This window comes from Saccostrea cucullata, unplaced genomic scaffold (assembly GCF_032062105.1).
Source record: "Saccostrea cucullata isolate Sc308-1 unplaced genomic scaffold, CSIRO_AGI_Scuc_v1 ctg753, whole genome shotgun sequence".
NCBI lineage: Eukaryota > Metazoa > Mollusca > Bivalvia > Ostreida > Ostreidae > Saccostrea > Saccostrea cuccullata.
The window spans coordinates 310,742-324,631 of NW_026934507.1; the positions used below are offsets into that span (position 1 = coordinate 310,742).

Here is a 13,890-nt window from a genome sequence, read left to right on the forward strand (position 1 = left end):
TCTATGTTTCACAACCGTAAACTATACTTAACACCGAAAACAATCATTTGCGATTGCAAAACATAGATTATCTGATAAATACATTTCACGATTGTAAACTATGGTTTACAACTCTTAACTATTGTTAACGATCGTAGAATATAGTTTACAGACGTGAATCTATTTTTAACAACAAAATCTACTGTTAACGTTTTATTACAGACAGATAAACTTAGATTAGCATTCGTAAACTATATTTAACAACCATTAAATATAGTTTTACAGATAAAAATTATACTTAACGAATTGTAAACTATAGTTTACTGTCAAGAAACCTAGTTTATCAGTTGTGAAACTATATTCAGCACGCCAAATTCACAAAAATGAGCTTATCATAGTTTCACAGTCGATTAACTAGGTTTATCGACTGTAAACTTTAGCTAACAACGTTAATCTATATTTCACATCTGTAAACCATAGTTAACGCGATAATCTATGTTTCACATCCGTAAACTATACTTAAAACACCAAAATTAATCATAGATTATCTGATAAATACAGTTTCAAAATTAATCATAGATTATCTGATAAATACAGTTTCACGATTTGTAAAATATGGTTTACAACTCTTAACTATAATTAACGATCGTAATCTATAGTTTATAGATGTGAATCTAACAACAAAAACAACCAAATCTATTGTTAACGTTTTATTACAGACAGATAAACTTAGATTAGCATTCGTAAACTATAGTTAACAACCGTTAAATATAGTTTTACAGATAAAAATTATACTTAACGAATTGTAAACTATAGTTCACGGATTGTAATCTATAGTTTACAGTCGACACACCTAGTTTATCATCTGTGAAACTATGTTTAGCTCATTTTTGTGATTTGGCGTGCTATTCATATTGTATAAATTCAACCAATACAGACGACGTTTGATCCTAACAAAAATCTTGGCAAAATCCAATGTAAAATTACACCATCTAATCGTCTAATTTGGTTTGAAATTTCAAATCTTAATTGTTGCCCTTGAAATCAAGCTTATTTCATGTCAAAAATTAAAACATTGCAACAATTCAACTTCAAAAAATTTTCGATGACCTTACCGTTTTATCGATCATCGAGAAATGGAGAGTAGGAAACAACTAAATATTAGACTATATATGCAATGGACCTACATTATCCGGAATGATAGGTTGTGACTAAGGGTGAATATAATTATATATCTGAAAGGACTTAAGATATCCGGAATGGAGGGACATAGGGTTACTGAAATAAACTCACTTACCCGAGATCCGGCTCGTATAAGTGGTGTTATTTACATATTTTTGTGTATTTAAGGTCAAGATCTAGTAAATGAAAGGTGCCTAAAGATTTATCAAACTTGAGAAATTAATTCCTTTATTAATGCTTTACAACTTTAGCTTGGTCAAATTAGGTGTTTCGGGGCATAATTTGTAGGTAAACAAGATGAAAAATTGTATTTTAAGCTGTCATTTTCAATGAAAAATTAAGAAAACCAGTCATGAATATGGGAGTTTTTTTCATATTCGTCAAAGAAAATGTATTCAGATTGCCTACAGTCTCTCAAAAAAGGTAATTAGTATGTTCATGGCCTCTTCTTTAAATCAATATCAAATTTAATATAGGTATCCGGTTTACTTTTCATATGATTTCAAATTGAATGACATGAAAATACCCTATTTTCTACATAATTCTGTTAAAGCCGTAAAGTACGGGAAAAAGAAAGTTGAAATTGATTATGACGTCATAATGATTGATTAATTGTATACTGTTTAACTTCCCTCTCCAGAATATTTCACTGATAATGGAGACGTCACCATTGCCGGTGAAGGGCTGCAAATTTAGGCCTATGCTCGGCACTCAGGGCCATTGAGCAGGGAGGGATCTTTATCGTGCCACACTTGCTGTGACACGGAGCCTCGGTTTTTACCGTCTCATCCGAAGAACCGCCCCATTTAGTCGCCTTTTACGACAAGCAAGGGGTACTGAGGACCTATTCTAACCCGGATCCCCGAGGGGCGACGTCATAATGGATCTAGCACCAAAAAATTAGTCTCAAGTTATTTACTAGATCTTGACCTTAAGATGACAGCATTTGGTTTTAAATTGTTTTTAAGAATACTGAGTATTGATTTATTTTATAATACCACATAATACATTCTTGTATTAAATAAACATGGTCAAGTTATATTGTCAAATAAGAATCTAGGTATGAAGCAATCAGGAGCACTTAAGTTTGACTGATGAGATGAGGACAGGGGTAATAACTTACAAAGATGTCATTTATCATATTTTAGGTGCCTTTTTCTATTTTCAGGATCATATATTACGCTCTTCAAACTAATAACATGAATAAAATGAAACGTATAGTTTATGTTACTTTTCACCCCTCCAGCAATATCTTCAAGTAAAGCAAAATCCATTTTTTTGTGGTTCAATCAATTTACATCATTTTGTTGAGCAAAGTTGTTTATCCTATGCGTACCATAAATCATTCAAAAGAGATATGTAGAAAAGAAAGAATAACAACTATATTAATTTCGAAGAAATCCCCAAACCTGTAATTTCTATACAGAAACGATCTAGACATCTTTCCTTCCAGGAACATATTGTTTTTTTTATAACTACTTAAACATCAATTATGTAATCCTAGTGATCTGGCTAGGCTACCGCTGTAGTTGAAATACAACAAAACAATGTATATTGAGTGAGAATTGTCAATTATTTAATGACAATAAGTATATAACACAAATAAAGTAAAGGGGAGATTACTGGGATATTTCCTGAGTACAAAGAACAATAAATTTATCAACCGTATCTCCCTGCTGCAAACAATCATCAGTTTATCAAAAGTATTTTGACAAATAAAAAGTACATAAACCAAACTGTTGTCAAAACAAAATGCTGCCAATATTTTGACAAAAATAATGTATTTTTTTTTTAAAAGAAAAATTAATAAAGTTGCCAGTTGGCAAGTAAGATTGCACAAGATTAAAAACATGATGAACAAATTACAAATAAACACACGTATAGAGACTTAAATGTGTTAAAGGCTTTTATTTACATTAGTGTAAAAAACCTTATAATCAAAGCACAGAGAAACAGAGATCAAGAAACCATCAAATGCTCTACGAAGTCTCTATTCTTCCTCTAAACAAAAATTTTAACTTCTGTAACAGTTAAAACTCAGACGTTTTGTACTATTGCATATATAATTGCAATATTTAATAAAGATTCTGTGAAAGTCTCATCAAATTTCATTCAATGGTAATTCATAGAAGAGTTGCAGATAAGATACGGGTACCCCAAAGCGTAACAGACGAAGGGATGGACGGGCAGACATTCGATTACTACTAGTATATATATCCTCCAGCTTTTCAAGCAGGGGTATAATAATAGATTTGTTCATGTGAAAATAAGATTCTGTCGAAGAAGAAATTGTAATTTTTGCCAAATTTATTGCATATATGTATGTATCCCATTTATAATAAATATATCGTGGAGAAATAATGTACAGAAATTACCATTTCTTGCTTTCTTAGCCCATCTTTTATTATTTATTGACGTTTAAATCCATACTCTAAACACAAGCATATCTTATCCTCTGTTTATTTCATGTAACTCCTACCAATAAAACTGGAGAGAACTATAGTAGATGTTGAGCTGGATTTGGGTATTTGGATGCATTTTGATGAGTTATAGATCAATGTAAAATTTTGTTCCGATTTATTGAATTTTAGAGAAATACGGGCGTTTAAAATACTTGGCTATAAACGCTTGCAAATATTGACCAGAAATGTTACTTGATCTTGATGAAGAGTAAATTTGATTTCCGTTGTGTTTCGATGGTTTTTTAAAGTAAAAAACGAATTAAAATGATTTTAAAAGTCTATTTCGCTCTTACAATAATCATATAATCATCAACTCTATATCAGTATGTTTCAAAAAAAAAAAACCAACAACAACAACACACACATTCAAGTGATTTGTTGACATCTGCGTATAAAATGTATTATATATACTTTAAATGAAACATATGGAGAAACAGTATTGGAGATCAAAAGTCCATAAAACAATACAAAAGAGGAGCAGAGCAAACACGGACTTCCAGAACACCAGAGGTGGAATCATATGCCATGAAGGAGTGAGCATCCCCTGCCGACCGGTCACATCCGTAGTGTGATCCTTGTCATTATCGGGAAATAACAGAAAATCTGTCGTCAATTTGGTGACTGTATGAATAATGGACTAAAAGTAAGTATGAAAAACGCCAGTCAGCATTTGACACAATTATAAATTTAGTGATCTACAGCACATAAATTATTTAGAAAAAAGTCATCAAATAAAACCCCTTATTAATGTTTTTTACATCAATTTTGGCATGTGTTTATATATATAGATGAACAAACACACTAATTTTATCAACTATGTCATCTTAATCCACATGGTTATATCAAACGTACTGATAAATAACGATTTGTCTATCTAAAGTAAATACCTTTTGGATGCGTTATGTGATAATGCAGGTATCTTATATATTTATAAATTAATAAAAGATGGCTACAGCTTGTTGACGATTTATTTTGAGAACAAAAGTTAATCTACACTCAGGTAAGTCTAATGAATCTCATAATAGGTGTACAAAGCATATTTATTTTTCTTTACTTTTCCTCCTTGTTTAATAGACTTTTTCGGATGAAATATAGTAGAAAACGGTGTGCTGAAGTTTAAATTAGTAATCACAGTTAGAATTTTATAAGTAATATGTATATGATACATGCAATATTTTTTAATAATTAGTGGACTTTTACGGAAAGCGCTGACTTTTACGGATGAAGCCTAACTTCTTCATAAAGACAATGTACGGAAGTACTTCTTTGATATAAATATTTAGTTCAACATTCAATTAAAAGAAAATGATGGGTAACTTCAAAGCAGAAATGAGAACAAACTTTTGCCCTTAAATAAAACGACAACAACTCTACTCAAATCCTCTGGACATTACATGTTAATGCCCCTAACAACATGCCTATGACCACTGGAAAGGTTTCCTATAATCTATTATCAATTATGTACTCCGTATATGATGCAGATTTAGTTGTAGAAGTTCGGGCATGTTTCCTATTTTAATGTATACTAAAAGATTAACATTACCAGTGTTTTACTGAGCGGTCAAAAAATCGATGTTTGAATGCAGTGTGAGATAATTGACCTGTTCATGAAATATTAAACCGGTTACCCCAAACCGTGGGCGGAATCTAATAAATCTTCTTTGTTTTGCTGTTGTTCAACAAAGACAGGATGTTCGTAGTTTTAGTACATGTAAAGAGAAAGCAGGAGAGATACATGGGAAGGTACATAACAACAGATATGATAATTTTACATTTATTTACTGTGTTATCAGGTAAAATACGTTTTGTTGACCCCTCGATCCAAAGTGTTTGGTTCTTGCAATTTGGTCCGATAAAAGGCATGTTACCCTCGAACGCAATCAATAAATGTATGCCTGTCAAAATCATCTTTCCTTATAAATAACAGTCAACACTAGTATAAGGTAAGAGTTAAGGCCAAAAGGTCAGCAAAAGAAAAAAAGCTAGCATATCTACATTCCTAATATCACATCAAGCATTTATTATCATATTTGTCAAAGAACGAAATGACAATGTCTATATGAACATTCTTTTGAATATTTACAATCATATTATATATCAAACCCTTACTGTTGAATCTTCCTTCTTACTGACCAAATGATGGTTAATTTGAACTGCTTTTGTTTACGTTAAGCGTGTTAAGATAACAAATTAAAGTTTTTATCTGTCTTCTGATCAACTTCTAAAAAATATCAGAAGTATTTTAAAAGTAAAATATCTGAAGAAAACGAACAGAATTCAAGGTAAAAAATCCATCCAAACAATCATATGCCTCCTAAGGACAGATGATACAAACAATATTTTTCTTTGGAGGAGACTTTATATCATTTCACAAGTTTAGAAAAGTGGATAATTATTAGAAAGAACTAAGAGCGGTTCTCCTAGGAACTGGGAAATGAAATAAACTTGGAAAATAATAGTTTAATTTCAATTAAAAAAAAAAACAAATATAGACAAATCACACTCAGTAAAGGTTTACAGGTGAAAACAAATTTCAGAATATGTTACCTTGGTGCTAAAAGTGTAATATAAACTTTAGAAAAATATACCAAGCCAGGTTAATTTTATAAGAAAAAGGGAAATGAGAAAAAAATCAGCAATATCACATGTTGCATGTAGTTGAGTGCAACATTGAAAATTTCATCCTCGAAAACCATTGCCAACCTCAGCTGCGCCTCGGTTGACAATGGTTTTCTTGGGGTGAAAACTTTCAATGTTACACTCAACTACATGCAATATTATATGTTATGTTATTTAGATAACTTATAACATTCAGAATATTACACAAAAGATAAAAATGTATTCGAAGTGGCCTATTTACACAGTTGTGTATAAAGTTCATGTTCAGAGTATGTGAACGTTTATACAAGTATGTGTTCAGGACACTTCGATTACATATCTTGTGAAGATTTTTGTGTCATTGAAATTTATATCAAAAACTTTATCAATTATTTGTATAGATACATTGTAAAAAAGATATGTCTAGTAAAATTGATCTTAGGATATATGCACTTAATGTAATATATTGTTTGGTATTTAACACAATAATTATAAAAAAAATATTTTTTTTATGAATGATATATTATTTTAATTATGTCCTGCAAAGGAATTAATATTCCCCTTTGCTCAATATTCAATGATGCTTTGACTGTTGTAACCAATACTTGTATATCACATTCTCCTGATCTGGGTATACAATGTACTTATTCAAAACATAAATGCTTGACTTTGTATTAGGACCAAAATATAAGTTTACCAGGGATAATAATCTTAGTCTTCCTCATTTAATAATAATAAAAGCCTAACATACCTTTGAATTAATCTAGGCATACAGCAATGAAGTATTCTATCAATTAAATATATCTTTCAAATACGTAATATATAAATTTTAGATTAATACGATTGCGGATTTAGATGGACAGGGAGACCTATCTAATTTGTGTAAATTCTCAAGATTAAATGAACGGATTCCTTTAGATCACTTTTTTAAATAAAGTCAGTTGACAAAATACGTCATTATAAAGTACATTTATGTGTACCACAATCAGCATACGATTATCCTCCTTAAGTTAATGAGTTACAATGACTAAAAAAAGAGTAAATCTCCTTTACACAACTATTATTAGGCAGTTGAAGTTTTCATCCTGTCAACCAACTGCTTCCATTTCACGGGGCCATGCAATTGGTTTGTTAGATCTCATCCTAAAACTTTTAATGCCGGGCGCTCGGTAATGAACAGTAACTACCTATGTTTATGTCTTACGTACAAATTAAATAAATGTGTTTCGTCTACAAGTGCTTGGGGACGGGACCCCCCCCCCCCTTCTGTGTTCCGTACTCTAAAATTCTTTGACTTTTTTTGATTAAAATATTTATCTATGACATATTCACAAACTATTACTACTAAAAAATACAATATTAAGCTAAAACTAGCCTTTTTTAAAAAAATCCATACCCTCTGATACTAAAACATTTAGTATCAGAGGGTATGGATTTTTTAAAAAGGCTAGTTTTAGCTTAAATTTTGGATTTTTTAACAAATAATAAAAGTAACGATAAAAAAATCAATACAAACAAAGTAAACTTTATCCTCCTCATAGCTAGAATTAAAACTGTTTATGTCATAATCACTAATCGTTTATTGAAGCACTTATGGTGTAGTTTCCTATTCTTAAGCACTTGCTAAAATGTTTTAAAACTTTACAAAAAGTTTGAGGAGACGTTATCGTTTAGTTTCCTTTTTGTTAACATATACAATTATATTATACTACAGTATATTCTGCGAACAATATATTCTCTCGTTCAAAATCATGAAAATTCCTGTACATGTTTTGTACTGTATTTTGCTCGATAGACAATGGAGGACAAGAGACACAATGAATTTGCAAATAACGAGCAGGAATTAAGATGAAAGAAACCTTGTTTTAGAAGGTAAAGTTGGTTTATTGATTCATTTATTACATTTTTTATTATTAAATATCACATTAAATTGCTATCTTTCGTTGCGTACTAAATAACTGATCACGGTTTCGTGGCCTTAGGACATCAAGTACCGCTGAGCGGTATGCTTTAATGAATGTATTTAGTGGTGCTTATTGGTTGCTTGTTAAAACTCTCGGGGAGGGAACAATAATTAGTCATTGTATATCTTTTTAAAATCCAAATTAAAATTATTTTGACTTGCATAGAAATGGAAATTGTAAAAAAAAAATGTGTAGATACAATATTTACCTTGAATTTTAAAATAAATACATATATTGATGCCAATTGGACAAATGAGAAAAAAAAGCTTTTTTATAGTTTGAGATAGATTTAAGTTATGAAAATATGTGGAAATATTAAGAATTTTGGGATTTTTTTTAGCTCCAGGAAATAGACTGATATGGCATCAGTTGGCTCGGTGACTGATGATCACATGAGATTCTCTCTTGTGGGAATCGCTATTTTAGAACAATTATCAGAAATTCTTCGTTTTATCCTTTCGGCAAACGTCCCTCCACATGATCTTGAAAATGAAATAAGAAGATCCACATATGCCTTTAAATTCAATGCAGAGCAATGGAAACGTATTAAAAACGCTACTATTTCAGGATATTCAGAATTTGATATAACATTATCATATACATTAATTCGGAATGTCTGTATAAAAGTAACAAAACCCACAAATGGATGGGGTGTACACACCCTACCAAACACGAGTGAAACAACTACAGGCGATGATGTGGAAAGAATAAGAATCATACGTAATGAAATCTTTGGACACAACAATTGTGCAGCAATATCTGAGAGTGAATTTACAAAGTATTGGAAAATTATATCAGACTTGTGTAAACGAATGGAAAGTACGACTGGAATTAATTTTTCTCAAAAGCTGCAATCTTTGCAAAATTGTATTTTGGACAAAGAGTTGTATGAGAAATACCAGAAAGCATTGGAAGAAGCCTGCTTTGTTTCCCGCCAAATCACAGAATTAAAAGAAATTCTCACGGATATTCGCACAGACTTAAACGGTAACATTTTTAACTCGTGTGACCAAATTTTTAAAGAATTTTATTGATTTTTAATTCATATTAATATAATCTGCCATAATGTACAAAAATCTTTGTACTATTTCAGTAACCAAAGTCAGGCAAAATCAACCTGAGCCTGGCAATAACGACAAATGTTCCTCTCCTTCCCGAAAACATGATTGTATGGAAGGTAGTATCTTCACTTAATTAATATGATTTCTAGAAATAAAATTAATATATTTTTTTATCAAAACTTGATTGAAAAACAAAAAATTGTTAAGTTCGAATAGAGTAACAGTTGGGAGAAAGAAAAGTTGAATTAATTTGAAATGTAATATATCCTGCTATATCTACTGCAGTTCGGACTCTGTCTTCTGGCTTTCTTGAGGATGCGATGGATTTGTCAGCATTTGGTGACTCGTTAGATCATCTACCGAAAATACCACTTTGTAAGAGAGAATACATTTAGATAGAAAAAAATATTTATTATCTGCTTAATTCAATTTATGTTCATTATGCATTAGATAAAGGATTTTTTTGCTCTTCACCTGTAGATGGTACTCTATATGTGAAAATTCGAATGTGACTTAAAGCAACATACAGTTGTTCAATCAATAAATCTTTTCTTTTAAAAAAATAAAATCTATTTTCTACTGTCTCACATTTTAAATCATTAATTGTAAGGTTAATAGCTATCACATATTCAATTCATTACTTTGCAGTAGATATTAAACGGGAAATATAATCACACAAAGAAGTCAGATCTTCTTCAAAATAACTTAATGCATTTTTCAACTTTTATTATCATTATTTTTCAAGATTTGAGACAGTTATTAGACAATGACAACACTTTCCACGAAACAGAGGAATTCTCTACGTCGTATAATTATCTCCTAAAATTTGGCTCCGTTGCCATCGTTGGTCCAAAAGGAAGTGGAAAATCTTCGATTGCAATAAAAATTCTGAAAAATCTAGACAGAACCGTTCTGAATGGGAAAACTTGTGTGTCTAGATTTACGTTTTCTGTAGAAGGAATTGAAGATATTAGTGGAGAACAATGTATTACTATTTTATACCTATGTGATGTCTTGGAAGACATAAACTTTCAACCAACCCACTTTAAAAAAGTCATTTCTGCTTTTAACGAACTCTACCATAGTTATATATCAAAAGGATCTATGTTTGTTGTGATGACTGTAACGGAAGGAAGCTGGGAGAAATATTTAGAGCTAGAACGAACCTATCCGTTCAAATGCATGCTATTTCCTCATAGCAGATGTGTTCAAATGGGAATAACTGAAAAACATTCTATAGAGGTTCTCCGCAATCATTTACTAAACCAGGGTTTTAAAATCATCAATGCCAATTCAAAAAGCAATTCAACTCAGTCAAACGTAAAACGTTGTGAATGGGAGTTAAGTGATGAATATATGAGTTTGCTTGCTCCCGAGTTGGCTGATGTTGCAAAGAAAGAGGGAATTGGTTTTCATACGATATGTCAAATGATATCACTAAACAAAAAATTATTTGAGAAGAGAAGAGATATATTATACAATGGGTTTTTTGAAACTTTTCGGAAATTGCTGTTTGAAATGAGATCTTCATGGGATTCAAGACAGCAAGACGCCTTTTGTATTTTAGTTTTTATAGTTTTTAATGGAGGAATAGTTTTTCTTAACCAGTTTGTGGAGAAAACTTTACTTTATGAAAATATTTGTCGTTTTTTTTCCAACGCACCACGATCGGTTAAAGAAATTGAAACTTTACTTGACTGTGAAATGAAAAGCTTTGTGTATACTTTACATGGTCATTGCTATGCACTTCAAAATAACGTACTAGTGGATGTTATTTTGTCTGTTTGCACAAAGGACAAAAAATCTCAAGCATTTTTTGTTGCAAATTGTTGTTGGACCCTTCTATTCTCCCGGGTACGTCGGCAAAGTTGTAGAGAAAGTTTGCCTTTTGTTGTAAAGGTACATCCAGCTATATATCCTTGTCTCGTACAGCGATTTGTGTCTGAGGTAAACAGGGAGACAACAATGTTGACCATGATATGTGATCATGTGATTATGGAGTCTGAACATTTTAAATATCTGTGGAAGAAACAGTTTGAATGGAGTCAATTTTTAGATAAAAGAAAAGAAGAAAATCATGAAGATTATTTCTCCAGCGGTGAATATGAAATTGAAGGGTTATCATTTGATATGGAATGGTTTCTTTAGAGCAACAACTATTTTATTTCATACATCAATTTTCTACGGAATATACGGCCATAAAAAGTATAATGTTTTGTCTCATATATAAACTTTTGAATTTTCTTTAATTAAAGATTTGTGTGAATGGAAGAGAATGAGGTTTAGAACGCGGTGATAGAAATCGTTAATATGAAATGAATTCAACATATTTGTTAAATATTAACTCCATGGAAGAAAAAAATTAGGAAAAAAGATATATGTGTAATTTTTTGTTATTGATAGTTCTGATAAAATTCAATAAAAATTTGTTGTTTTTTTTCCATGACAACGAATAATGGAAATCTGAGGAATCGAATTCTGGACGTTGTAATATAAGTGTACAAAATATTTTATAAGAATAACAAATTACCTATGCATTTTAAAGAATTTATCACTCTTCGTCGTTATTTATATAAGAGCAAAGCTTCTATCCCAAACATGATTTACTTAATAACATTCGCCTTTTCGCATGTGAGTTATATGTAAGAATAGTGTGCTGCCTTAGGATGCAGCCAGTTAACCACACAACATAAAGGTTTAAATCTTTATTGTTGATGTAATGTAATGGTAAAAAGCTGTAACAAATAAAATAAACAAATTAAGTCTATGAATTAACAGTGTTCTTTACATGCACATAGCTGAATGGTTAACATTAATGGTGATAACGGGTTTCCATAGAATAATTTTTTTTGGCGCGAGGTTTACTTACATAAAACATTATAGATGATACAAATAATAATTGAAATAGCAATAAAATACTTTCTATTCAACTTCGATATACAATAAATTAACTTGAATAGAAATATAATAACGATACACAGTATTTATGACTAGAACTTTAATACACAGATCTATCGATTATTGTAATTTTAGACAATAAACAGCTACCAAAGAATAGATAAAATATTTCTGATATACAAAACACAAAACTTTCACGAAATATGAACTTACACTGTGGTTAGAAGCAGGTATTTAAACAATAAAAACAAAAGTGTTGCAGAGCCGCAACCATGCGGTCGACATTGTAAACCGGAAACAGAAGAGTTCCAAAAAGTTTGAACTACGGCAGCCGGGACGGAACAAATAGGTTTAGGTGTATGTAAATGAGCTGATAAAAACAAATGCACATGTATACCGTATTAAAAGTAACTATATTATATAAAATGTTGTTATGAATTCTTAGCGTCCGCGGCATGTTATAGCAAATAGAAATTGTGACGCCATATAATGCGTCCAAATTCTTTACTACCCGAAATAAAATGATATCAACCAAAAAGCTTCGGCGCAAGGGCATATCCTATTTAATTCTGCTTCCAACATTATCCTGTTTCCTTAAACTTAATTAGAGTTTGTCAATGACCGAAGTTAATTGTCGATGTTCTTAATTATCTCATGAAGTAAAGAACAATGACGTCAAAATACATCATAATGTATACTGGCTGTTAACATTAAATGTCAATGGTACCTGCTATGTATTAAAAATAAGCTTTTACCTTCCCTGTATAAAAAGTATAACATATATATTTTTCATTAGGTCATTTGCATGAAAACACTCATACTTATCCTTAACTCACTAAGGTTATGCGTTATTACAAATTGTTCACAACTACTGTGGATTCATAAATGTTCATGGGGGACCAACGTTTGTGGATTTCGTGGGATACACTTATCCACGAATTTACATTCCCACGATCATTTATTTTGTCAGTTAAAAGTTATTTATTGAATCTTCTGTATATGAGTAACCTACAAAATTACGTCGCCATGAACCAACAAAATTTTGCTCATCCACGGACATTGACCCCACGAATTAAAATGATTCCACAGTATTCCTTTTTTTAATTTTTGATTTACCTTTTACCACTTTCTGTAAACAAAGAACATGACATCGTCAAATGTTTTTATCAATATCGTATTAAAAACACTTTTTTGTCTTACTTAGATACGACTCAAAAAGTTGAACTTCACCATTCAGTCACCTGAAATGTGTAAATTCAACTTTTGGGTCTTATCTAAATAAATTACATAAAATGTTCTTAGGAATTCTTAGTGAGAACTCTGCCATTCAATGATCATTCCAGTCCTTTCTGCCATTTAGCCCCTGTCAATAGACTTTCAGTCACCTTAGTATTATGGCAGAGGTTCATCCAGTGTCTAAAGTTAATAGTAGAATAAATATACAATTGGAAAATCTGTACAGCAGCTCATATGTATTTCATTTTATTAATACATTTCATAACAGAAAAATTAAATTGTTTAAATTGTTTAAATTGTTTAAACAATGTTTATATGATAAGCTAGGACATTATTTTCTTTCGAGCACTCTCGAAATCCAGGCAGGCTACTGATAAGAGGCACGTATCTCTGAAAGAATGAATCGTTTAACTGTTTAAGACGTGTTAACATTTTAATTTACTTGTTATTAAATGATATATATAGATATATATATATATATACAAGTAATAGCTTTTCAAAAAAGCTTGC

At 30.9% G+C, this 13,890-nt stretch overlaps 1 protein-coding gene and 1 long non-coding RNA gene across 2 annotated transcripts in view; both read left to right on the forward strand.

Moving 5' to 3' along the window:
* LOC134240917 (uncharacterized) overlaps nt 1-13,890 on the forward strand; it is a 228,570-nt gene that overhangs the window by 156,479 nt on the left and 58,201 nt on the right. The gene's annotated exons all lie outside the window — the stretch shown is intronic.
* Nucleotides 8,564-11,405, forward strand: LOC134240926 (uncharacterized). The gene is made up of 4 exons (XM_062723040.1): nt 8,564-9,172; nt 9,279-9,362; nt 9,532-9,621; nt 9,992-11,405. The coding sequence occupies exons 1-4, from the start codon at nt 8,578-8,580 to the stop codon at nt 11,392-11,394; spliced, it is 2,172 nt and encodes a 723-aa protein (XP_062579024.1). The 5' UTR covers nt 8,564-8,577; the 3' UTR covers nt 11,395-11,405.

Bases quoted from the DNA above. Each gene is read 5' to 3' on its own strand.
- LOC134240926 (XM_062723040.1), top strand. From the start codon at position 8,578: ATGAGATTCTCTCTTGTGGGAATCGCTATTTTAGAACAATTATCAGAA. The intron at 9,173-9,278 runs GTAACATTTTTA...GTACTATTTCAG, and splicing joins TATTCGCACAGACTTAAACG to TAACCAAAGTCAGGCAAAAT. The intron at 9,622-9,991 runs GTAAGAGAGAAT...TTATTTTTCAAG, and splicing joins TCTACCGAAAATACCACTTT to ATTTGAGACAGTTATTAGAC.